The following is a 25,916-nucleotide window of genomic DNA, read 5'->3' as shown; positions in this document are numbered from 1 at the left end:
GTTGCAGTGGTTATGAATAAGCATCATAAACCTATGCATGCAAATTGTTAAGTTTCCTAAGCTCTTGATCCTACTGTAATATCAGAGTGTATTGGCATTGAATTAACTGTTCTGGTTTCACAAATGTCCGTATGCTTTATCCTATTTCCACAAAAATGTGTCTCGTATTCATAGTTTTTTCACGAGATAACAAAGCTGACATCGAGTTGGCTATGTATTGACTCTCTTAATTTTGCTATCGACATAATTGTTATTGTAATCTTCTTAATTACGCTTAGAAAATTGGCTCTTTGATAGTTCACTCAATTTTATAGGATAAAGTTATCACAACCACAAAGAAGAAGAAGCAAAAAAGACAGAATACAGGTATGATATTATCATAATATGTGTCAATGTAATCTAAGGACTGTCATGAAACTCTTTGTCGACTGCAATGTTTACTATAATACAAAATAGGCTTCAGAAATTCAGGAATTAAGACCTCTTATACCTGAACTCCTTGCCTGAGACAGTTTTTCCAATTGCTGTTCTTTTTGAACTTCCGTTTGAGAAAATTGAAAATATTTGGTTGCAAAATCCAACATGCAATCTGCCTCTTTATTTAGTAGCTGACATTGTAACATTTCATATTTTTCGAAATTTTTTTTATTTTCCTAGCTGCAAATACATTGTTAGAAATCTTTAGTAGTCTTATTGATTTGTTCTCAGAAAATTTGGCTAATTCTTAGAAAACCTTTACTTGTTTTTTTCAGAGCCTGCTGGTGAAAAGATTGAAAGGGCACTTGAAAGAAAAAGAAGGGATGATGGTATTATTTCATATTTATAAAATATTTTGCTGTAGAAATAGTTTTTAATGGCTGTCTGTAATTCTCACATACTATTTATCCTAAAGTGTTGCAGACTTCCTTTCAATACTCAACCAACTGATTAAACGCTATTATCAGGTCTTGTTGTAAAGAGAAAGGACTCATTGTGACCATTGTCTATTGGGTTACGTTTCTGCTGTGGATTTACCGTGTCCTTCTTCTTCAACTTTCTCTTTTTCTTCTTCTTTTTCTTTACCCTTAGTTTTCTTTTCTTTTCCATCTTCTGTTTTTGCTTGCATTTGTTTTTCGCTGAGTTTCGCATATATATTTCTCTATTTTGCTTCTTTTTATTACCACTTCTGCTACTCTTTTTCATTTTCTAACACGACAATTTTCCACTGTTCTCTGATAATTTTAGGTTATTTGCTGAGCATACAGATCCACAAAGCCGACAGATTAAAGCCTGATATCGATGTTGTTCACCCCTGTATCCGTGTTCATGTTATTGACACAAGCACTGGACAATATGTTAAGAAAAGTGACAGGCAAGCTATTGCAGTCTATTTATGCCTTATATTCTATAAAGTAAATAAGTTGTATAATAATAAAGATTGACAGGTCTTAGATGTGATTGAACTATAAGGTCTTGAAAGTGTTTATTCTACAACTGTCTTACATAGGTTTGGTATTCTTATTCTCTTTTTTCTACGCCACCTGGTGTATTGAGTGACATAAAAAACTTACATTTTGTGCATACTCGAAAGAGTTTTTTAGGTGAAAAGATCGTACATTGATTTAGAACTTGTTCAAAAGACTTGACCTAGCAAAACATTGGCACAAAATCTGTCAGTAGCCAGCTATTCATTTTCAAGCTTTAATCTTTTTCATTCAGCAGTGAAATATTTTGACTTTCTCGATGTTTGCAATCTTAGGGGCCGAAATGTTGCTTCATTCTTCGAAGACAAAAACAATGCTGTTGACTATATTATGCCAATGATGACGCAGCCATTCGACTTTAGAAAGAAGAAGTAAGCAAATTCCTTTTCCTTTGGCAAAAAATCTTGCAAATTTTTTAACAGTAAAATGACATAAAATATCCTTGTAAAATATTCGTTCATTATCAACTGGAAGTAAAAATATCTTTTTACGAACTAAAAATAACTTAAATGCCTGATCAAAGGGGCCTACTTATGACCAATGCCTTGAAATATGGTATAAGAAAATGCTCTCTAGTTCATTGATTGATTATTTTGGGTTTCTTACCAGGATGTGCCACTGTGCCAGTTATTGAAATGCTTAGTCGAAACTTCTTGTTACACAATTATGTTCTTTCGTATCACTTTTCTGCCTGAAAAGGCAGTACGCCCAGAATATTGTTATGCTTAGCCAAGTTTATAATATAGTCAGAACTTTTTACTCTTGTGTCTTGGCAGGTAATTTTTTTAATGTTTTAAATTTCAGATCAATGCTACCCTGCTGGGAAGAGACACTCATTTACAATGAAATTTACTCGTACTTTCTCCAGAGAGAAGAAGGGGACCCTGAAGTCATGATCTTCTTTGAGGCATGCTTATTTGATCTAAATAGATATCCGTTAGCTTGAAAACATTACAACTTTTGCTAACCTAGAGAGTCAAAATAGTTGCAGATATAATGTTATAACTAGGGTTGCTTTCAGGCGAAGATTTTTCCCAAAGTATAGCTCCATCATTTCTCATTTCAATCTGAAAACTTTCCACATTGTTTTTAAGAATCTAATTGTATAGTTATTTTAGTTTTACGAGTTTAAATTCTGATCTTGTCCACCTGGAAGCAATTATCTGGACGTATAAAAAGTTTGATTATTAAGAATGTTATTCCTTTAGCTGGAAATTTTTGAACGGAATAACGAACTATTAAAGAAACTGTATTTACTTTCTTTGCCTAGTATTTTATTGCCAAAACTTTAATTTATGTGATTTTGATAACATTACTTGCAGATCGTTGACTTTTTGAGTATGTCGTCCGTCGTAAGAGGAAATACACAAGGCAGAGAGCAAGGATGGTATAAAATTGCATGGGCGTTTCTTAAGGTATATTTCGTCTTGTGTGATGAATTTTTGACGTTTAAGTAGAGATTTAAAATGCTTGAACTGAAAAAGTTTTACATAAATGCTTTTGATGTTGCGTAATCGGAATTATTCATAATTGTGATGAAAAACTCTTAATAAATCAAATAGGTATGTTTTAAGGATTTTTTTTAGATTTTTTTGCAGTAAATATGATTTAAATCTTATAAAGTTTGTTGACATGTTGACATTTTACTCTTTAACATTTTAAACATGCATACATTATTCCCTCATTTTTACTCATTGTTTTTCTTGGTAAAGAACAAATAAACTGTAGAATAAATTAAAATTTCGTATTTTAAGTTTGTCTCTGACCTCCATATTTCTAGGTTGTCAGCACAAATGGCTCTCCAAACACCGACAGAAAAGTACGCCTCCAATTGTACCATCGACCCACAAGGCTAAGAGCCAGAAATCCAATTCCAGGAGCTCTCGAGGTCAGTAATGCATACATAATCATTTAATACAGGGAGCCATTGTTTAGAAGTTAAGTATGGAACAGTGATAATCTGACACGATAATTAACGGGCTAATTAAAGGCTGTCATAAATGTTGGAAATACTAAGTATTGAACGCCGAGGGAATGGAATTGTTTAAAGTGTACTCGAAATGATCAAAGATCGAGAAACAACTTTTATTTGGGGGGGGGGGGGGAGTCTAGCCCTGATAAATGTATAGGCATTAAAATGTTATGGTGCAAAAAGCATAAAAATTTGTTAATTTTGAAGCGTTTTTTTAAAGAAATGACTTCATTTTAGATTTTCAGTTGGTGGCAGTCAACCGAACGTGTGCCTTATCCGTCGACTCTTTATGTGACAGTGAAAGGCATTCGCCCCCCGGAGAGCATTGATGCTGCAGCAAGGTCGATGTTTCCAATTCAAGAGGTACATGTCTTCATTTTAAGATTTCACAAGATGTCTTTGCTGGCTGTTTTATGCGTAATTGACAGGGGGGGGGGGGGGAGAATGTTTTGAAATTTCTGCAAGTAATAATGCGCTCCCCTGTTTCGCAGGTTACTATGAATTACATCAAGCTCATTCACTATTGACCCATTTAGTTGAAAACCTGTTCTGGGGCGGGTGTTGAGTGGGAAAACATTACCTGGTCTAGATTAGTGAGGCACAATTTGGATCAGCAAGGTTTTAGATATAAAATTAAGGAAAATGCAAAACTGTTTTTTTCTTCTTCAAATTTTTCTTAAAGGCTTACATCTGTGAAAAATGTGTTGCTTTAAATGATAAAGGATTTGTAGTGATAAGAATTTGACTCAGCAAGATTGTTCATTAAGAAAAAGCTGCATTCTAAGTGACAGTTATATGAAAACGGGACATAACCTGTTTGTCCTTCCAGTGGGTGCATTGTTTCGTGTTGCTAATGAAACGGAAGTGCATTGTAACTGGCTAGGTATTTGCAACTTGGGGCAAAGTCTTTATGCAAGTAGTTCTGTCATTGCATCGAAGAAGGCTATTGTACAAATATTCGGGATTTATCTTTCATCACATATTCATTCTTTATTTATTTTGTGTAAACTAGTGGCGCTCTGTAAAGATTTTCAAAAGCTCTTGAGAGTCGTCTTCACGAAACCTGTTTTTGTTTAAACCAAAACGTATGTTTATACTATGAATGATCAAGAATGTTAAATGGTTCTTTTTGTAGGAGCGTGGCACTCTTACATACGAGCAACTCAATGACACATTGGATGGCATCAATGCCCGTAAAAGGTTTATTGAATTTTGTTCTCTTCATTGCAAATTCAAGTTGTTTTATTACAATCTGTGATATAAGCGTCTCTAAGTTAACGTTGCTGTTAAGTATTGAAAGTTTACTGAAGCGATTGCTTGACTTCTTTAGGAATCTGACGTGTTAGATGTATCCACGTGATCTGCTTTTTCTCCTAGGGAATCACTTACCACAGATAAGAAGCATATTTGGAATCGACTTCCGGGACAGGCGAATAGAATTCCCAATAAACTGGCTTTGATTCTACCAACTGGGAGAAGAGGATGTTCTGTAGCCAGGTTTTCACCCGATGGAAGGTTAGTTAGATTTTTGTCTCAAACTGGCATTCTTTTATGAAAATCTTTAATTTTTTCTTGGCTAAGTGAAAATATGTTTATATTTCATAGTTTCCGAAGGTAGGCTTTAGGACATTGAGAAGCTGAGATTATCGAGCAGTGTGCTGGTTCTTCCTCTCGATATGAAAACAGCATGCTTTTAAGAATGAATAGACTTAAGGATAATGAAACTGTTGTTAAAATTTATTTTTAAAACGTTTTCAAGCTTCACTTTTTTTCCCTCTCAGAAATTCTATTTGTTTGCAAAGATAATATTGGTGCATTTCAAAGTATCCTGAAGTAAAGAGAGTGTTAGACCAACCAGTTGCCTCTTCAATTTTTTTTATCATTTTGCTTTGTTTCAGGAACCTTGCTTGTGCATGCAGCAACGCCAATGGATATCCTATTCTCGTTTATGCGGTAACTGGCAAATTTCTTCTTTTTTAACGTATCTCGTTTTTTTAATTCAAGATACCATCTTTTCACTTTATTTTCAACTATAGTTCATTTAAACAAGGACTGTTTATGTTTTAGCTGTGGTGGACCGGACCTTTCGAGTATTTCTTAATAATACTAACAAGTAGAACACGCTAGGCAAGTTGACTAAAATAATTGTAGAAACTTCTAGAGTTAGCCTTACGTAAGATTTTGTAACTTGCTTATTCCAGATTGTATTCCTGCACACGTGATGTTGTACGAGTATATTCTAGAAATTTCTTGTTGAACAGTATATAAGGGTAGAGTAGCTTGCTGTAGGATTCGATTTTAAGTTAAGGATATGTTATGTGAAACTCGATGGATACATAAACACGACGCATTGTTGATTTCTTGGAGAATAACTATACGGGCCTAAGCTGGAAAACGTACCTTATCATAGCGTTGAAAGATACGCACATTGTTTGTGAATCTATTCAGTGTGTTACAGAGTATATACATTTTCACCAACGCGGCCTTGGATTCCCCACAGTACCTCGTTTTTGTAATTCAAGATACCATCTTTTCACTGTATTTTCAATGCCAACAAGATTTCATATAAACAAAGACTGTTTGTGGTTTAGCTCTCTAAAATAAGAACAAGGGTTTTCCTTGTACATGTTAACTTTAATTTTGTATAAGGCCCTGATTAGCTGCAAATAAGCCAGTTTATTAACAGCCTAATGTAAATACATTGATAATAATAATAATAAGAATTTTAGAATTTTCTTCAAACCTCCCGCCGAGCCCATCTGCTAGAGCTCTTGTATGTTCACCAGTATCAAATAGCAACTATTTGATGGTTGAAACACTGAAATTATCAAAATATCCAATAGACAGCGAGAAAAATTGAAAATTTTTATTCCAGTAGCTAGCAAGCTATTAAAAGTTGATAGAAATTATCCTCGTTATAAAGATTAGAAATCTTCTAGGATGCTTTGTTTTTCTGCTCTCTTGTGACTCTGAAATGAACGTAACAAATTCCCTCTGGTGTTTCTAGATTCCCTCTGGATCGCTTCAAGGTGAACTTACGGGGCATTTTGGGATAATTTATGACATGTCTTGGTCAGCTGATGGCAAGGAGCTTCTTACATCTTCATCTGATGGCACAGTCAGGTACATGTGTTGCTTCTTCATTGCCAGTCTGTCTTTTATTTGGCTTCATTCAACAGAAGATTTATCTGTTATGCAATCATGAGTACTGGTGTTTATTAACTTTCCGAGTTCCCGTCACCTTTAACAAAAAAAGGGGCAGCACTTATATACCGAGTTTGGACGCAATATTCCTTTCCGGATCAAGCCAATCCGGACACAAATGAAGGTTCCAATCTAGAGAACTGAAGAAAATCAAGCATACGGTGACAATTTTTGGAATAATAAAGAATGTATTAAACAAAGAGCTGGTTTGCAGTTGGAAACTTGATAGCAAAAAAATTGAATCTACTTCGCCTGTCCGAATATTAGAGATTTGAAAATTCTTGGTTTTTCGTCATTTTGTCGTTTATATTTTCTTTTTTCTAAGTAGTAATTGCGAAATCATTTTAATGGATTATAAGCTCTCTTGAACGATGCTTGCATTCTCTGTTTAAGTAGATAGAGTGTTCATTTTAATAAAATTGTCTCCTCGAACGGGTATATGCCGAGAAATTTTAGAAAGGGTTAACTTTGTGTCAATGTTGTAGTTTTTTCTCGTCTTAATGAGATTCATGATCTATAAGCAACAAGTACTAACCTTTTTGTTGTGATCTTCAACTTTATACATGCACGTGCGGCATTTGTAACATCGATCCGTCATATTGCAGAAGTTGGGATGTCAAACATTTCATCAACAATGCAATCAAAGTATACCCTCACCCATCGTTTGTATACACGGCAAAGCACCATCCAACTCAACAGAGCCTTATTGTAAGTGGCGGGTATGACAAGGTCCTTAGAATATGGACTAAAGCGTCTGATGGTCTTCATGGAAAAGTTAGTTCTCTTTCATTTATAAATTAAACTACTACGATTTAACTTGAGTTTAAACTTCGGGAAGAGCTTGATTACAATATTTGTAAATAACGCAGTTTCATGTCTATCCGTGAGAAATGTTTGCTGTTAGAAGGTAGAACGTGTAATTCTTGATAATTTCGACCATTTCCCCTCTTTTGGTGAAAGTTTTTTAGGTTTCCAATTTCTGTTTATTTTAGACTGTATCTTTAGAATTTTGTAAATTTCAAATTATGCTCTTGTGAAAAGCGATTTAAGTTTCTTGTCTTTAGTCAAGTTGTTATTATTTGACAGCGTCTGCATTTTCAACGTACAAAGTATTTGCAAAGATTTGAAGCTAACAGTTACTTTTTTCATGGATATAGTTCCATTGTAAACCTATTTCTGTGTTTTTTGTCAATTGCGATTCTTTTCGATATTAAGCATAGATAAAATCTATTTTTAGCTTCTTCGTGAGATGACAGGACATAGCGGACTTGTAAACAGTATCATATTCCAGCCATCAGGTACTTTGCATTGAAAACTATCATCATTGCTATAAATCCAACAATCAACGATTTATTAAAGAAACTCATTCTTTCATTATAATTAGTACCAATTTTCACGGTGTTACTGATTTCCGATGCTATGTAACCTGCTGGTTCATCTTGGCGCTGTCTCATCTTTCTGCTAGCGTGGCTGTCTCTCAGTCTTCTGAAGTTAAGACTACTTGCTGAATCGTGTGGTCTTATTGCTTTCTACTCTCTCCATTCAGCTGTTGATTAAAGCAACTTTTGTGTTTTGAAAATGCTCATGTTTCTGTAAGAAATACTTTTCTTTTGAGTTATCAACCATCATGAATCTTCAAAAATCAAATTATCGATTCTTAGGTATCAAGTCTAGGTGGCTGTCTCTCCATGCTCGTATTTTAAATTTTACATCGATTTTGCGTTGAAAGAGCTAGGCCTATATTTTTTATGCGTAAGAATAGTTCTTAGGTAGTCTCACTGGTGACTGCTGGTTTGACCATGTTTGCTGTCATTTGAAGCCTTAACACTAGGAAAAATGCTGGAAAGTGCATAATATTTAAAGGTTATTGTACATACGAACAAATGTACCCTCGACACCAACTCAATTGCCGCTTCTAACTTGGAGGCTGCAGTTCGCTCGAAAATAGTTTTTTAGTTGATGCAGATATTGTAAATGATTTATTGCACGCTAAGCGTATTTCGACAACAATATATCAGCACTACCATCAAGTTAGTGTCATATTATTAAATTTAAAATTATCTAGAAAGCGCTATTCTTTAGAAAATTGATATAATTCATACGAAAATAGACGCAAAGCGATCATACTGCAAAGACAATACAGAAATTGTCCCGAAAGTTTGAAGACACTATTTCCCGTCATTCAACGCTTCAGATTTACCAATAGGCTTTGCAGCGAGTTTTTGATCGAGAAAACATTGAGAATTAGCCGATTGGATACGTAACAATAGGTCTATTGTATAGTCCAACCAATGGGAAATTAAATGGGCGGCGAAATGCGTCGCGATATAGTGCATTGAAGTTGTTCCTGCGTTAACGACCTTTTCTACACCTGACGCCCTCACACGGATCTTAAAAACGAAGTCTGCTTACATTATTTACTTTAATCTTACAAAGTCTTACGATGATTGCAGTATATAATTAAGTGAAGTCCATCTTTTCCCACGAGCTATACATTAATATACGATCTATGCAAATCAGTATGAATTTACGAATGTGAACTATCGATCTTAATTCGTTGCCAAGGTGACCACATGTATTCTGGCGACAGCATTGGTGTTATCATCATCTGGAAATCGTCACTTCCTGGCTCAAGCGGGAAAAGAAAATCACGTGATCTTGCTGCAGATGGTAGGCTGACTTTTTGGATATGTTAGCTAAATTTACCTTTTATGTTTTAAAACAGTAATATTTCTACATTAAATTCATTTAAATTTGTATTGTAAGTTATGAATTCGGACAATGATTTCATAATCATTGTATTCAGATAGTTAGATATTATGATACTTTTTACATTAAGCTTAATCTAATTTGTTTCATTGTGACTAATATAATAAAAGGTAATCGTGATTTTCTTTGTTTATTTACATATTACAACCAGTTGCTTTTAATTTGAACCTTTTTTCTGTTTTGCAGAAGATGGTATAAAAGGCTGGAGAATTTTACAAACTATCAAACTAGAGGAAATCAAAGTACGTCATTTTTCTTCATTTCTTCTGAAGCTATTTTTGATCATTTATAATCATATTTTTATTATTCAAAGTTAGCCCTATCATGTGGTTTTCTAATCGAATTTCAATTTTTTGGGTTGATGAAGAAAGTCTCTTATCACAATTGCTTTTAAAACAACTGGATATTTTTGGTGAGAATATCTCCCTGCAAGAGATCTTTTTAATCTTTGAGAAAAGTCCCTATGTTCTGTACTATCGGCAGAAGGAGCAAGCTTAACTTTAATGTTAAAGGTTGTGAGCTAATAACCAGATTTGGTCCGCGGTTTACTCCCTCCTCTTTTTCCCATCCAATAGCAAATAGGTAGCCAATTACAACACTTCAGAGGCTGAAAACAACAAGAAAAGTGTTTTGTACTGTACCATATCATTTTGTTGACCAATAGAAAGTACTCTCTCTGACAGGCACATATCTGAAAAAAGTTTTTCATCCTGAAATTCTTTTCTTCGATGTATTAATGCATCTATTTCAATAACGATTCAACTCTTCTTGCAGAGTACCCCAATCAACTCTCTAACGTTGCATCCAAATGGAAGGAAATTGCTGGTTCACGCAAGAGATGCTTTTATCCGCATGCTTGATCTCAGAAGGTACATGAATATGCATTGAAAATATGCATTTTCCCATCGCATTTTTACCACAAAGTGCACCACAAAGTAAAATATGTTCGATTACCCTGATAAGGGGACTTGTATGTACTATTTGTTGAACTAGCCATCATGGTGGATAAATGAGGAATAAATACGTGATACTTTACGCCATTTTATAATATCATGCGAACGAATAAAAGAACACGAGGTAAGATCACAGGGTTCCAAAGTTACATGGCCCAGTCCTCCTAACAACAACAAAATTTGTAACTATCGTTAAAAACTAAAGTTTAATACTTAACACTATTTATGTACCGCGAAGAAAACCAGGGTTGGATGCATTTTGGAAATTTTTAATGGGAAATGTTTTACTTTGAAGATCTCCAGAATTATTTCTCTTTATCATTATATCTTTTCTATAAGTATCCAGACGCCACCGTATTCAGTTCTTTACTTCTTATTGTAGAAAGCCAAACTGTGATAACATTTCATCTAGTTGTCTTTTAACATTATACCACAAAGTCTTCTTCTCTTTCGCCAATACTCAACCTTCTTTTAGAGTTGACTCTCCTATAATATTTCGACTCAAACTATCAGAATTAATCTCTTTATTCTTTCTATGTTGTTACATTTTAAACTCATTTGCATCTTCTCTTTGTTTATCTTTTCCACTTATTTTTCTTATACAATTGTTTTTGTTATCGTTTAAAAAAATGTTCCTGCTCTACAGACTGGAAAGGTTTTTAAACAAACATTTGATCGTCTCTTATAGTTCAGCTGTTATGAAAAGATATCTTGGTGCGTTGAACCAGAAAGAACACATAAGAAGCACTACATCGTGTTGTGGTACTTTTGTTATTGCTGGTTCAGAAGATGGTACTGCTCATGTTTGGAACAGCGAAACAGGTACCTAATTATGGTTGAAATCAATTGCCTTTTCGTATCTTTCTGTTATTCTGATATATTACGAATTTGAAGTTGTTTAATTCATAAGCATTTCTGCTGTTTGATATCATGATTTTGCACTGAAGGATCATGAAATTTCAGTAGATTTTGCTCTATTGTTGCAGGATTAGAGAAAGATGAACATTCTCCCATATTTTCTAGAATATTTTATGTTAATCAATATCTTACTTTTTTAAAGTTTTTGAGTATTTCTGCTACAGTCTACCTCGGTCGTAAAAACATTTTGTTTTGCCACAATCTCAAAGTGACGTATTTTATATACTTACAATTACTAGGTCTTTTCGATTTCCAATTATTCTCTCTCCTTTCTCTGTAAATTTTACCATGGTTCTCCTTTTGCGTAAATGTCTCTAACGGCTATGCTATATTTCAGATTCATTGCCTTGGCATGCTCTAAACAATACAGAACTGCATTCACCCTTAATGCCAAATTTATACATGCCGCAACTCAACACATTGAAAAATGCGTTTGATTCTTATGCCGTTTTTTTCCTTAGCTGATTCAGTTTTCGAATACACTGATCTTGGTTTTACAAATGCTGTTTGTGATGTTGACTTTCACCCAAAGGAAAACATGATAGTCTTTTGTTCGTTTGGAGCTGGACATCCCGTTCTTGTTTATATCTTTGACTTAGAAGGTATGATACTGTTTGTACCATAGGAATTATCCAAGTTACAGCTTTCAACAGCAGACTGAAAGATAAAATTAACGAGCCATAGTCTTTTGGCATGTATTAAGATCTATGTCTTCATTATTTCCCTGTGATCCGGAATAGATCCGGTCCGGTTAAGACACCAAATATAAAACTAAAGTACGTTATTGCACAACAAAGTTCAAGGTGGGGAGTAACAATATTCGAGAAAAGAATGGTAACTTTGGCTGGCATTTTAGATCCCATTAACGTGCACCTATTCATAATATAAGCTTCTTGAATAAAGTACTTTTTTGCTTAGGTAAAAACTATAAGTAACATTCATTCAAAAAGGAAGACATTTTGTATACAAAAGACAGTTTTCTTCGATAGCCTTGTTGAAATTTGTGCAGTGGGAGGTTGTCCAATGGTTGTATTGATAATTGAAAACAGTGTTATTGTCACTCTTGGTACCTACACATGCACCTACACTTGGTACCTACACTTGGTACCTATCATAATACCCAACAATAATTCAATATTTTGCAATAAAGAATTTTCCTAAAGAAGCACGTTTCTCTCTCGCCTCCACTTCGCAACGAGGCTCACTGTGCTAGCACAGGTTAATTCATTCTAATCGGAGATAGCTCCTGATTGGCTGTCTCTGTCCGAGAGACAGTGACCTCGATGCTACGAGGAGTCTCGAAGAACTCAAATCGGAGTTCGCCGAGGCTCCTCCAATTTTTATTTCCACTTCCAATGTCTTTTTAACAATCCAATTCTTTATTGAATCAATTTATTATTCCGGCAGTTAAAACACACCAGAAAACGAGATCCTTAAATGCTAACAAATACAATACTTTAAGCTTTCAGTGACAATCTGCGATGCCTCCTATTTTGCATTTAAGTGTTACTCAATGGCAAGTTCATATCTAGATGTGCCTTTACTTTTACTTTGATAGCTAGCCTTGGGCTGCAAAACGCTTCCTTCTCATTTTTCAGAGCAAATGAAAAGCACGCGAGTCACTGATACCATGCGAACGGAAAACGAAAAACAGGCTCTCAAGGACACATTCAGATCGTCACTGCAAGATTCACAACGCCAGGCCGGGGTCACTGCCGATTTCGGAAAGGACAAATTGCGCGTTGAAACTTTGCGGCAGAAGATGGACACGGTGTTGGTATGTTTATATTTTCAAGACATTCGTGAGCTTTTGCTTGAGAGTTCAGATCTAGGGCCCACACCACAAGAAATATGCTTACAGGATTTACTCCAAAGTATCTGGTTTGTTTACCAGGGACTTTCATTCTGAGTAGAGTATAACCAGACAAATCGAGGCCCCGGTAACCCAGACCCCTGATAACTCAAATATTCGTTCATTCGAGCTAATTTAGCATTCTCTGTTAGCTTTTCCCGATACGTTTTATCTTCCGATAACTCGAACACTCGTTTACTCGAACACTCGTTTACTCGAACACTCGTTTACTCGAACACTCGTTTACTCGAACACTCGTTTACTCGAACAATTTTCAGCATTCTTGTGGCTTGGCCAACTTAGCGAATCATTAAGGGAAAGCGATTAGCTGGATGTCATATTTTTAACTGTTTTTCCCCCACCCTAAGTTTCTTAGATTCACTGATTTTTAAATCAACCATCTTCCTAAAAATTATGAAAACTAACTTATGGAACTATGTATGGGCATGTGCTATATCCGAATCTTAGATTATATTTGGCAGTAGGTAAAGGTTTAGCACCTTTTTTATGGGCTATCTTGTGTCCATTCGTTGAAGTTGCTTGAGGGGATATTGTGAGAACCTAGAGCTCTTTGACAACTCTTTGGCAATCACACATCCTGCTTCCATTTGTATATGTATTTTTTGACTGAGGTAACAAAATTCCTCATGTCAATGCTTCACTACAATTGGATAATGTTTGGCGTTGGATGATCGATCACATAGGTATCTCATTACGAATAGAAGTGGCTATTCAAGCTTATACCAAAGACTGTCATCAATTGTCATGAGCATTTTCTTGACATACTTGATATTTTCATTTTAGAACTCCAGCAGCCTGCAGTCATCAAAGATGCAATTCAATCAAGGACCCACGACAGCCGGGATGTCGGAAACAATGATGACATGGGGCTCGGATTTCTCTACCCTTTTGCCAACCTCGACACATATGACAAAGGCATGCTCAATATTTTTTTCCGTTCCTTTGCAAGAAATTCTTTCTTTGTTTAAATTATCTTTATACAGATTAGATAGCTTTCGTCTGTAAAAGCATTGGGTAAGGCAACAGAAACGAACCATCCCACGAGCTTCTTACATTCCCTATTATATTTAGTTTTGTTTGAATGTCTTTCGATATTGTTTAATTTGGCAATTACCAGTGATATATTTTTTTTTTATTCTCATAAAATTTTACAAAACAGACAACTACAAGACGATACCACAGGGAGCATGGAAATACATAGCAACCCTGTGGCCATAACATTAAACATATTTGATTCAAATTAGAGTTGCATTAAATGTTGCAAATTACATGTTACAGATTACTAATAATTAAAGACATTTACAATTTGGATGTTAAAACAAAAACAAGGACAAACTACATTGACGAAACAAAACAAGAACAATGAAAGACAAATTACATAGGAGAGAAGATTTATAAAACTACTTAATGAAACCTTTCAGAGGTCTGAATATATTTTAATGTTGCCTCAAGAATTTTTGTATTTCTAGCGTGATTTTTGTATTAGAGTGACATTTCTAGCGAACAAGGAAGGACAAGCATTTATTTGGATCAATCCTAGCACAGTTCTTTTTAGCTACTGTGGAATACATTCGAAGTTGAAGATAAAGTTCTGATGCCCCCCTATATATGTCAATTTCACGAGCTCTGCTACCTGTGCTGGTAGCAACAAAATTCAGATCATTGAATACAATCAAATTTTTCTATTAAAGGTTTCAAAAACTGCTTATTATTAATGAAAAGGAAACTACTTCTTTAAGAAGGAGAATATCGTTCGTATTATTTTCAGTTGAGGGGATTTTTGTATATTTTGAACAGTGTTTTGTGCTCTCTTTAGGAATTGTAGCTTTAAAGTTGATCAATCTATTTTACATGAAATATAATCCGTTGTAGACACAGGCTGACAGGCGTATGTCCGCATCACCCCATGCACTGCAGCATTTTGGGTCTTCCCAACGAACTCGAATGCAGAGTCAGTCAAGCGATCTCTCTGAAATGAAAGGTAGTTAAGCATATTTGCATTATCTATATTTCTTTAACGCACTTGATATTAAAGATACCAAATGGTATGCATGAATCATTCTTCGTAGGCAATCTACAGGACGGATAACAATTCTGATATTTACTAACCTTCGCTACATAGTATTTAGCTAATATTTTAAGAAGAACTTTCAGCTAGTGATAAGAAAACGGCAAACACTTCTCGATGAACATAGGCCTAAATGATCAATTTGTAAGCAGCTTTCACTATATCTCAGACTTAATCATTCGAAGAGTGCGGGTCAATTTTTCGTATGTTTAATACCTATCTTGAGATGACAAAGCATTATAAAATCCTAGAAACAAGTTTTTTGTGTTTCCCAAGCCACCCAAGACAAGCACTGTTGGATTTTTTGTAAGATAAGGTGAAGAAATAACTGAAATTTGACGGTGATAGCTAATGTGTTTACAAATATGGTTAGCAAGTCGCAAGTCAAGGAAGTAGGCCGTTTCTGTTATTTACGGAGGATTGAAAAGCATCGAGCGATATAATTTACTCCTTTTACTTAGAAACTTATAAAGAGCAGTTGCATGACGATTGCGTTAAACTTGTTACTCTGAGTTGCAACTTAAAACCGCCCTGTTTCATATCGAAGCGCACCCGGAAACCTAGAATTTTTGCGAATTTTGCAATTCAGATGAAAAACAATTAAACTTTTTTAAGAATAGCAAAGTTCATATCGTTATATGAAAGCAAGGGATACCGTCAGGTCATGTAGCATCAATCCAAGAACCGAGATACAAGGGGGAGCCTTGCCCCCTCCAAAAAGGGGGAGTAAAATACTATTAAAAAGTTATTATAAACGGCTCTTGTTGCATTCCTTTATCAGGATTGACCACCCCCCCCCCATCACTATTTGATTTTTTTATTGTGTTCAAGGAGCATACCAGTCAACACCGCCCAGTCCTTACTATGGTGGAATAGACCGTCAACATAAGGGTCTACCATTGGTAAGTCTCCAGCAATTATATCAGGAAATTTTGTCTGATTTGATCTATAGAAGTTGCTCAAAAGAAAATCGAAAAAACACCAGCTTCTATTTCTCTAATTTTATTGACTATTGCTATAGCGTTTTACTGTACATTCTTTTAAGGGTATGAAACCTTCTTTGTCTGAAGAGCTGAATTAAACATGAAACACGACTTCCTGGAAAAGCAGCAAATAGACCCTAACAGAAACTACTTCTTCTCCTATATACATATCAAGTTGTACGATAGCTTGTATTTTATCTTATATTCATCGTATGATGAAGGGATTTTGTGTATTAAATAATTTGATATGAATGTGAAAATGGAATACTTGTGAATATATTATGAATCTATCTTGCATTTTTGTTTAGTTCAGTTCTATTTGTTTCTGCAGACTATGTCCCAGTTGCAAGATTCGTCCAGGGCTGGTTTCAACTTGACCTCAAATACATTTGAAGGAAAATCAGCCTTACAGGGAAAACAGGTAACTTTTAAACTTGACATTGCATATGCTTGTAAGAATTTCGAGACATATGTAGTTTTCTTTGGCACATCAACGGAAAGTTATTGTGCCAATCCCCCTTGAGAAGGGAACAAAAAATTTAAAGTGGAGACGTATCTCCTTCTGAACCATGTTGTAGGATTCTAGCGTAGATTTTTATAATAATGCTGTCATATGTACCTTATTGCATTGTGATACGTAGGTCATCGCCATGTACGCATACACCCCAAGTCGCTCAGATGAATTGCAAATCAACCCGTCTGACGTCATCACAGTTATTTATGAGGATAATGAAAACTGGTGGTTTGGCGAACTGCCTGATGGTCGACAAGGCTACTTTCCTGCCAATTACGTCATGGTTTCTGATGGTAAAGTACTTATGTATGATTTCATATCCGTATAGAACTTCCATACTTGAGGCATCCCTGCTCCAACGTGATTTACTATCACCGTATTAACAGCACTGTCTTTTACAGGCCTCAGTCTCTCTAACTCCACATACTGTGACTGTGACTTTTGCTTCTAACAACCCCCCCCCCCCCTAAACAAGCACTGAGCCATCGATAATGAATTCTTATTATCGATTATTCTGTATTTTTAGATTACAGCTATCATTCAAGCTTTACTTTTAATAATCATTATTTCAGTTTGGTAATCCGGTATTCCAATTATATGATAGCACGGGTTTTAATCACTATTGTTTTACACTTAAATCCTCCAAAATAGTTTTTAATCCAGGCAGAGGCCTGGCAAATATTCTAATCCAGTTTATTTTTCTTTCAACACATATTAATTCGATTTTTCAACGTTGTTTACCAAGATCGTCATAAATCGAGCGTAGGGGTGGACTTGCCCCATGCATAATTACCCAAAATAATCCCCTCTCCTTTGGCACAGACACTGTTGGCTCAAGAAATCAAACTTTTTGTCTGTGCCATCACAATATCACAGTTCTTCATTTTCTCAACCCATTGAAAAGAAAAGTTCTTTCCGAAACTGGACAAAAAGTTTAATACAATCTTTGCCAGTTTCTCCATTTTCAGAATGGGAAGCCACATTTTCTTAAAAAATTACTTATAACGTTTATTGTTTATCAAGTAAAAACAATATGAAAGAAAAAGCGACTCCATTGACTGTATATTATATCAAATTGATATAACTGAAGATCTTAGAACAATAAATTATTTGTTAAGCTTAGATTCAAGAGTTTCATTTTTGCTGTTCTACTTTTATTCAAATTAATTCAATAGCCTATTTTAGTTCTCACGAGTCAATGTTTGTGACGAGTCTCGTATCTTAAGTATCTCAAGTCTTCAGTCTCCTCTCAATACATGGTCCCTCTTCCCTATTTCTAATGAAATATCGCAAAACTGTATTTCAATTCCTTTAATCCTGCTCTCAAATCTTTCCGTTTAGCGAACGAGCTTCAAGAAGTATCAGGCTCACGAGATGATATTCGGAATTCCCACGTAAGATTTTAATTTTGTTTTGGCCAGAAACCCATCTTTTTAAGCTTTGTGCAAAGTTTCCAGACATCTGTTTTTTTTATTGAATTTTGTTTTGGAAGATATTTTTGCGCATTTCTTTGGCTTTTTGTTATCAAAAAACGAGTTTGAAGGCAAGTTTGACTTCTAATTTTGATTCAGATAATCTGAAGGAAGGAAAATTCTAAGGCGGTATCTGAATTTCTAAAAGGTTGCGTCATTTAAAGTTGTCATATTCAAAACAGGATTCGCTTCTCAGATATTTTTCTAGAATAATTTATTCTGAGCAAGAAAGTATTCTATCGAAAAGACTTTCAATCTGTCTTAGCTTGTTTCTGATATAATTTTGTATCTGGTTTTAAAATGATTGACAAAATTTGAACCGTAAATGTTTACAGAATAAAATAGAAATACTCAAAGGCTCTTTTCGTGTAGCTATTTTTTATATTTTAAACAACATGGCTTGGTTTCTGAAAACAACATGATATATTCATGAATTATGGATCAAATTCATGTCAATTAATTTGCTATTAATTTTAATACTAATTCATTGCTACGCAAGCTATAGACACAGGTTTTATCTTCCGGTCTATATTCTTTGTAAGCGAAGACCACTGAGCAAATTACGGATTGAAGGGGCTAAACGGTTTTCGGGGCTAGAACAAGCTGGGAATCTATAGAAGGATGATTTTTGTTTGGATCTAAATAGAAATTATTGACCGCGGATGGATGCTAAGCCTCTTTACCCCTTCTCCGCTTCCGCAAGCCCTGTTTGCTAGATTTTACATCTCCATGTGTCGTTTTAGCATCTTCAAATAAGGTATCTTACCTTGTTAGTGGCTTATGTGCGGTTAGTTTAAATACATTTTATATTGACCTTTGTTTATTTCGATTTCTTCTACCCTGGGTGCCAAAGTCTCCATTATTTAGCCTCAGAGATATAGTTAGAAAATTATCACAAAATAGTTTATTTGAACGAGGATTGCAAAAATCCTTCCACATCCACTCCTCCACATCCACTCATTCTTTGCGAACGCAGCGGTAGAAGAAATCGAACCAAGGGTACATTTTTTCTTTTTTTCTATATTTGAATGACAATTTCAATCTCACGGACCCATACAATTATAGAAATTTCAAATACCCAACTGTATGCTAGTGTTCTGTTACGACTAAGAAAGGGAGCCCAATATCCATGTAGGGCTTTGATAGGGTTAAACTACTTAGATAAGATTTCATTACATTTCGACGGGGCAGTTATACCAGCCCAGGTCCATGTTAATTTTTAGAAAACCAGAATCAATTTGTGAAAACAGCCTGTTAGTAGTAACATCATCTATTGAAAAATTTAAAAAATTTAAATTTTCTATGATCCTAGCCGAAAACTACATATATCACCTCTAACAATCCAGCAAGAAATGATGTCCTAAGATAGAGACATTTAGAGTGTCACGGGTGATGTGTTTGTTTAATTTTCTTTCTAGTCGGCCGTTGTAACAAAAGATGGTGATTTGAAGATCATTTCTGCCCCCGAAGACAGTGAAACTGAACCCAGGTCAGTGTCAAAGATTCAAATTTCTATAGACGCTTTCAATTTTTTCTTATATATAATAAAAGCGGGAAGACATTCATTTTGCAAAAGAAAATTCGAGTTGCGAAGGAGGGAGGTTGCAGCGGGTCTCCTCCGCAGCCACGCTCCCGCTTTGAAACACTGATTCTGCCTTCGCAGTACGCATACTTTTCGAATAGGTTTGAAATAAAAATAGACTTAGGGAAATTTTCGACTTATAGGACACTACATTACATTCTTCATCACAATTTTAGAAAGATTTGTGGGCTTAGTCATATTAACCGGAACATGTGGTTTGATAAAGAGGGTGTTGCTGAACTTTGGTATTCCCTGGTAAAAGGATCTTGGACGCTCTTTTTGAAAGTTTCCTGTGGAAAAATATTAACACGCTCCAGCAGAAAATATCTACATTGTACTTCACTATCCCCTTCCCATCTCCCAAAGACGATGCTGGTTGTAGAGCTAGATTTCATAATTATCCGACAAACATCAGTCGAATATTGTTGAAGCTCTTTGTTTTCCGTATAACCACGTTGGGAGACAAGACTGAATACATAAACCATCACATTGTATTATTCTACGCTTTAACTATTGAGTGAGATTAGGAGATGATAAGCAAAGACTTAACAGTTTCCAGATGGCTTTTGTCCTAGCCGGGCTTATCAAATTCGTAGAGATAAAAAGACCAACTGTCAGATAAGGCCGATGACAAAGAGAACTGATAACGTCATTTGTCAAAGGCGTGTTGCAAGGAGCGTCACATCGTAATATGTTCCAGTTATAGCCCATTAAGTATTTATTTATAAGTTCAAAAAAGAATCCTAAATTAGACAACATCATGGTGGAAACTCTTTGAACACCTTTGGTGGAAATCATATTGTTTTTCTTAAAATCCCTGTAAATTCTTTTGTTTTTGTGAAAGTCTCGTACGCTATTTGCAACAGTGAATTGCTCCTCACATTTCTAAATTGCAACTCCGAGTTTTAAGCGTAATGAGATCATAAGGCAAATGTTGTCATGGTGTTTTGAATTTGACAAGGCTTTTATTGTTTAGGAAACATGTGTAATCTTTCCTATCTTTGCTTGCCAGACAAACAACTAAGAGAAAACAGAGACGACGAAAGACCCACAGGTCTAGTGATGATATAGCCAAGTGAAGTCGAACAACAAATCCAACTGAAATTTGAAGAATCCCGCAAAGAAAGTGACTGACGTCATCTTCACCACCACAAGGATATCAAATTTATTCCACCTTGAAAGATTGTATGTAGCTGTATATGGTGTAAATAGTATAGCGAACTGAATAACAGAAAGACGCAGATAAGGTTTTAATCTATTCAATTTGTCTTGCAAAATTCGCTTTTGTCTTGCCTTTCTGCTCAGGGCTCTGCCTCCCTTTGATATAAGTTGTTTCCAGTATTTCTAGCTGGGATAAGGTAAGTTTGAATATCACCAATATCGAGATTCTGACGGACTCAATTCCACCCATAAAAAATGACCCCTCTCCCCCTCTTCACGCTTCTATTAATGTCGAGGCGATCAGAGATAGGTATTCTTGACTTTTAATTGCGTTGTTCTAAGATAATTACAAGTTTTTATTCTTTATTCGAGTCTGTTTTACAATTGTAAATAATGTTTTATTACGGCAATTAATTATATTGTTGTAATAAAGTAATTTGTTACATTGTAATAAAGTCTTTAACAAAGTATAAGTACCTCGAGGTATTTCATTCTGTGACATTTGCTGCTTTGCCCACTAGAAAGATAATTTATCTACTAGCATCTTTGGTCATTGGGCAGGAGCCTAGCCCAGTAGAAATCTTCATTGAATCACCAATTTTTCAAATAGCTAAACGCTTTATAATTTTTGAATGATGAAAAATTGCACGAAATTGTGGTAAAATGCTCTTTAATTACAGGTTTTGTCAAAACTAGTCGCTTAGGACGCCTAAAAATGCTCATTGTGGGCTTTCTAGTCAAGTGCCCTTGGATCCATAAAGTGATGTAAAATTTAATTGCAAAATAGTTTATTCTCGTGCTGGAATTTATGTGGCTTTGGTACCCAGGAAATAAAAGAGAAAAAAATGATAATTATTCAAAAAATTAGCAAGGGATTAGCGAAACGACATTTGTAAAGTGTAAAAGTTCCATGCATTCTATTTAAAAAAAAGGTTTACAGAAAGTGATAATTCAAATAAAAGGAAAAAAGATTGTTATTTATTCGAACGCTCTACCCTACCAAGTTTTGTATTGAGCCAAATCGGGGTGGTTCTCTTTCACAAGAGCCAAATCGAGGTGGTTCTCTTTCACAAGAGCCAAATCGAGGTGGTTTCATAATTATTTTTATGGAAAAATTACATGCATACATTACATTTTATGTATCAAATATTGTGATACTGTCAGCAAAGAGGAATCGTGGCTTAGATTGCTTTAAAAAACACCTTATTACAATGATTTTTTCCAAACTCCAAAAGGTAACCTTTTTCTAAGTTTTACTGTCCTAGGCATGAGGAACAAACACCCCTTTCTTGAAGGTTTTCCGGATGAAAAAAACCAAACAAAGTAATAATGCAAAAAAATTCAAAAAGCAAAAGTGAAAGCTTTTGCCTCAAACATAGAAAGCTAAATTTGATTACTGAAACTCCACACAAATGGCAAGAATTAAACTCTTTGAAATTGGCGATAGAGAGGCCGGCACGCCCAGGGTCTATGCGAGACAAGTAGTCACGTGGAACGAAGAATGTGAATCACACCCACCAGTGAACACCAACAAAGATATCAACAAGGGAAGTCAACTGCTCAGGACAGAGGGGAAGGCTGCACGAACTATTATCATGCCGAAGCCATGGAGGCTCATACAATAAAAGTTCCACCTCTGAAACCTGTCATAGAATTCCAGGTTTGTTTTCTGGTCTTCCTTTGCTTGAATTTTTGGGAAAGCTTTTCATGACGCGACGATTTCATGATTTGTTTTGGGTTTTATAATGTGGCCTAGCCCCTTTATTAGAGAGTGGCATTCAATTAGTTTTGCCTATCACAGCTTTCTCTTCTCTCTGAAGTTAGTTTTGTAATGTAACAGAATTTTGGTACAGCTGAATGTAACCGCAAATTTGTAATAAGAAATTCTACCTTTTAGGCGAATAAACAGGTCCATCTGGGTGTCAGATAAAACGCGTTTTGTCTGTTCAGCAATTTGCAGCGTTGACTCAAACTTGCATTTCCATTTCAAGGAAATGCTTCACTGAGCAACTCTGTTAGAATGATGGTGTAGGACGGGTTCTTGAATATTTGAGGTTTCACAGAACCTCAAACGCTCATATATGATTTCGTATGTGGTGTTCCAGCATTCCCGTATAAACCACTCTAGACTGGAGGGTGCGTCTCTAACTCTAGAGGTTATTTTGGTTATTGTAAATATAATCCATGAATTAAGAAAACCAAAAGCGTGAAGCATCTTCCGAAATTTCACAATATTTTTTACTTTAGTTATGGCCTAATTTTGATCGTCTCCACGTTTTAACCTCACGATCGGGGGGCGTGCGTGCATCAAAGACCAGACTGTTGTGGAACAAACAATGCAGCAGTTACTTACTTTCTAAAACTTGTAATCCCCTATTATTCTAATCCTCAAATTGAGAAAAACAAGAGGTTTGTGATTAGGACATTGTAGAAAGAGAATAGACGGGCGTATCTTTTGAAAGTATACACGAGTAACTAGCTATTATACGAATTCAGTCTTCCATCTGCAAAGAGAGGCAACATATTTCTCAATGCTTAATTTTGGCAAGTGTGCTCTCATATCCGCTGGATATTTTTGTAATAAAGTAGATTATGGATATGATTTAAGATGTCTTTCCTAAATGCTAAATTCACATGGGCGTGTTTGTGCATGCTGATAACTTTTAAGTTCCTAGACAGGGCTGGCACTCCATGATAACACCTTGATCAGGAAACCATGGTGCGAAGTTCTAGAAAACCTATATTTACTGGCATTATGTATATATATGTACAAGAGGCCTTAAGCTAGAAAATTATCAATTTGATTTCTAGTATTTCATTTGTGTTTCAATATGGCTTTTTTATAATAGCAAGCTTTCATGGTAAATTTGGCTTAAAATTATACTCAAGAAGCACATATACTTATTTGCCTTGTGAATAGATCCAAAATTTTCCCAGGAAACAACACTATGAAAAACCTGTTGTCTGATCTGCTGCTATACAGATTATCTGAATTTGAGTGATCTTATCATTCATTTGGAATCACGAAAAAGCCATCTTGACTTGAAATAAAGCTGGGGATTTTGGCATATATTGTATTGGGTTGATATATCACATTCTGCAATTGCTGGTGGCCTAATTACAGCCCTAGAATTATTTGAGGTGCCTTTACTATCCTGTAGTACATTGCCACCTGTTTGTGATGGAATTAATGAAGAAATTTGAGATGGTTAAGTGCTCTTTGCAGGTATGCATTTGCAATCCAGTAGTTGAACGCTGCTAAGTAGTCATTTCTGCAACTGAAGCAGTATTTGCTGGCATGCACCTCTTACACTGCACCAAGGACTGTGGTGTGTTTTATGGATTGAGGAGGCTAAAGCGTTTTTAAAGGGGAGGGGGGCTAAACATGCTATAGCCAATGAGCAAATTGTTTTTTGTATGGTTTAAAGTACATTTTGAGAACTTTTGGGAGCTAAGTCCCCTCAGCCCTAGGCCTCTGTGGTACCTGCAACACAAAGAATGTTACATAATTTAACATATTGATTTGTGAAAAATTATGCAGTTAAAAATATGTTTACAAAGTGTACAAACTAGTGATTATTTGCATCTAATTACATTAGTGGAAAGGGCAATTTTTGAAAGCAAAGGGGCTTTTGTTGTATGAAAACAAATAGGAGCCATCACAAAAGGCTCTCCAGAAACAATAGCAAGGGTTACTTTTTGGCACCTGCAAGGGGGCTCAGCCCTGTTTAATTGATTAATAAAAGCTTTAATAAAATTTCCTAGTTTATTTTCCCAAGTAGGAGTTTCCTTTTATACATACCTCTGCTTTGGTAAGTAATTCTACTGGATAAGGGTTGATTTAGGCAATTCTTGGAAATAACCAAGCCATTTGTGAAGTTTTTAACAGAATACACCCAATTCCTTGTAATCATAACTTGTTTGCCATGATAAAGAGTGTACAAATGCTTGAAGTCTTGGAAAACAAAACAGACACATGTCAGTGCCTTTGAATCAAAATATTAATATTTGTTGACCAGGAGATTGTGAGAAACGGGAAAAAATTGTAATTCGATAATCTTTTGACATATTTGATTTAACAGAACAAGAGTATTATTTTGCATGGCTGAGACAGTTTTCATGTCATATATCTTGAATTTGAAACGAAGAATATTTGCCACATTCCAAGTAAAACCATAAACTGTTGTTTGCAACGCCATATGCATTTTCTGTATACTAAAGCTCTCATATGTTAAGCGTGGTATGCGATTTGAATATCGAATTTGTCGAAAGGTTTCCAGGTGGGACTTTGTAGCCTGGTAACGCTAGAAATGCTTGCAATGTCTGTTGAAAATAGTCGCTCAGGCATGTTTAGTCTGTAATGAGTCACGCCGGGGATTAGCTTGAGATCGCCGTTATTTGTGTGAATATGAAATTGAAAGGGTTCCCGTTTTTGCTGTGTTAAATTTCGCATGCTGCTTAGACAATTTTCTTGTGTCTAATCTTGTTATCTGAAGGTAAAAAGGCCCTACTGACATCTTTGTGAGAAATGCTATGATAAGCATAATACCTTTCCACAGGGGCGTGTCTAGAGGGGTATCGAAGGCCGTGGCAACCCTCCCCAAATTCTTTATGTGGGTAAATTTTAATTTGGTCCAAAAAATCCCTGGTTTGACTGCGAAATCTTCTATCGGTAGGTGAAATATCCCCACATTTATGCTTTCGTAGGTAGCTTTTACTACTGACTACCTTCCACCCACTAGCCTGGAAGGTCAAGCTACGCCACTGCTTGCCTTTCCCTAAAACTCAAGAATTCTATTTCTTTAGATGATTCGACTTAACATTTCGCATTATATCAATTGATTTGGACACACGGTCTCAGCACAAGGTGTCAGAAGAAACGTTTCTAGCAAAAGCCTTTTAACCATAAGGAAGGTATGGGGGAGATGGTTGGAAACAAATACTAGTGACATCAGAAAGAAGCCAAAATTTTGTGAATGCACCA

The 25,916-nt window shown here is 35.5% G+C and overlaps 2 protein-coding genes across 5 annotated transcripts in view; both read left to right on the top strand.

Annotated features, from left to right (window-relative positions):
- Positions 1–21,408, top strand: part of LOC135689092 (jouberin) — a 40,107-nt gene extending 18,699 nt beyond the window's left edge. For all 3 annotated transcript variants that reach the window (XM_089109954.1, XM_089109953.1, XM_065206208.2), the window contains exons 10-37: positions 315–366; positions 753–806; positions 1,225–1,351; positions 1,739–1,834; positions 2,268–2,370; positions 2,786–2,878; positions 3,244–3,351; positions 3,673–3,798; positions 4,571–4,635; positions 4,813–4,950; positions 5,334–5,388; positions 6,443–6,558; positions 7,245–7,413; positions 7,877–7,937; positions 9,205–9,309; positions 9,595–9,650; positions 10,183–10,277; positions 11,050–11,183; positions 11,741–11,881; positions 12,878–13,056; positions 13,936–14,067; positions 15,025–15,133; positions 16,052–16,122; positions 16,535–16,624; positions 16,845–17,010; positions 18,059–18,111; positions 19,608–19,678; positions 20,784–21,408. In XM_089109954.1, the coding sequence (XP_088966080.1) occupies positions 315–366; positions 753–806; positions 1,225–1,351; positions 1,739–1,834; positions 2,268–2,370; positions 2,786–2,878; positions 3,244–3,351; positions 3,673–3,798; positions 4,571–4,635; positions 4,813–4,950; positions 5,334–5,388; positions 6,443–6,558; positions 7,245–7,413; positions 7,877–7,937; positions 9,205–9,309; positions 9,595–9,650; positions 10,183–10,277; positions 11,050–11,183; positions 11,741–11,881; positions 12,878–13,056; positions 13,936–14,067; positions 15,025–15,133; positions 16,052–16,122; positions 16,535–16,624; positions 16,845–17,010; positions 18,059–18,111; positions 19,608–19,678; positions 20,784–20,850 (2,832 nt within the window). In that variant the 3' untranslated portion in view covers positions 20,851–21,408. The remainder of the gene's footprint in view (positions 1–314; positions 367–752; positions 807–1,224; positions 1,352–1,738; positions 1,835–2,267; positions 2,371–2,785; positions 2,879–3,243; positions 3,352–3,672; positions 3,799–4,570; positions 4,636–4,812; positions 4,951–5,333; positions 5,389–6,442; positions 6,559–7,244; positions 7,414–7,876; positions 7,938–9,204; positions 9,310–9,594; positions 9,651–10,182; positions 10,278–11,049; positions 11,184–11,740; positions 11,882–12,877; positions 13,057–13,935; positions 14,068–15,024; positions 15,134–16,051; positions 16,123–16,534; positions 16,625–16,844; positions 17,011–18,058; positions 18,112–19,607; positions 19,679–20,783) is intronic.
- Positions 21,409–22,433: 1,025 nt separating this feature from the next.
- Positions 22,434–25,916, top strand: part of LOC135689090 (uncharacterized) — a 106,903-nt gene continuing 103,420 nt past the window's right edge. For both annotated transcript variants that reach the window (XM_065206205.2, XM_065206204.2), the window contains exon 1: positions 22,434–22,592. In XM_065206205.2, coding sequence (XP_065062277.2) covers positions 22,539–22,592 — 54 coding nt within the window. In that variant the 5' untranslated portion in view covers positions 22,434–22,538. The remainder of the gene's footprint in view (positions 22,593–25,916) is intronic.

The sequence above is a fragment of the Rhopilema esculentum genome, chromosome 9 (genome assembly GCF_057945365.1).
Source record: "Rhopilema esculentum isolate cy_ngs chromosome 9, ASM5794536v1, whole genome shotgun sequence".
Taxonomy (NCBI): Eukaryota; Metazoa; Cnidaria; class Scyphozoa; order Rhizostomeae; family Rhizostomatidae; genus Rhopilema; species Rhopilema esculentum.
This window is presented reverse-complemented; position numbering and strand designations above follow the sequence as displayed.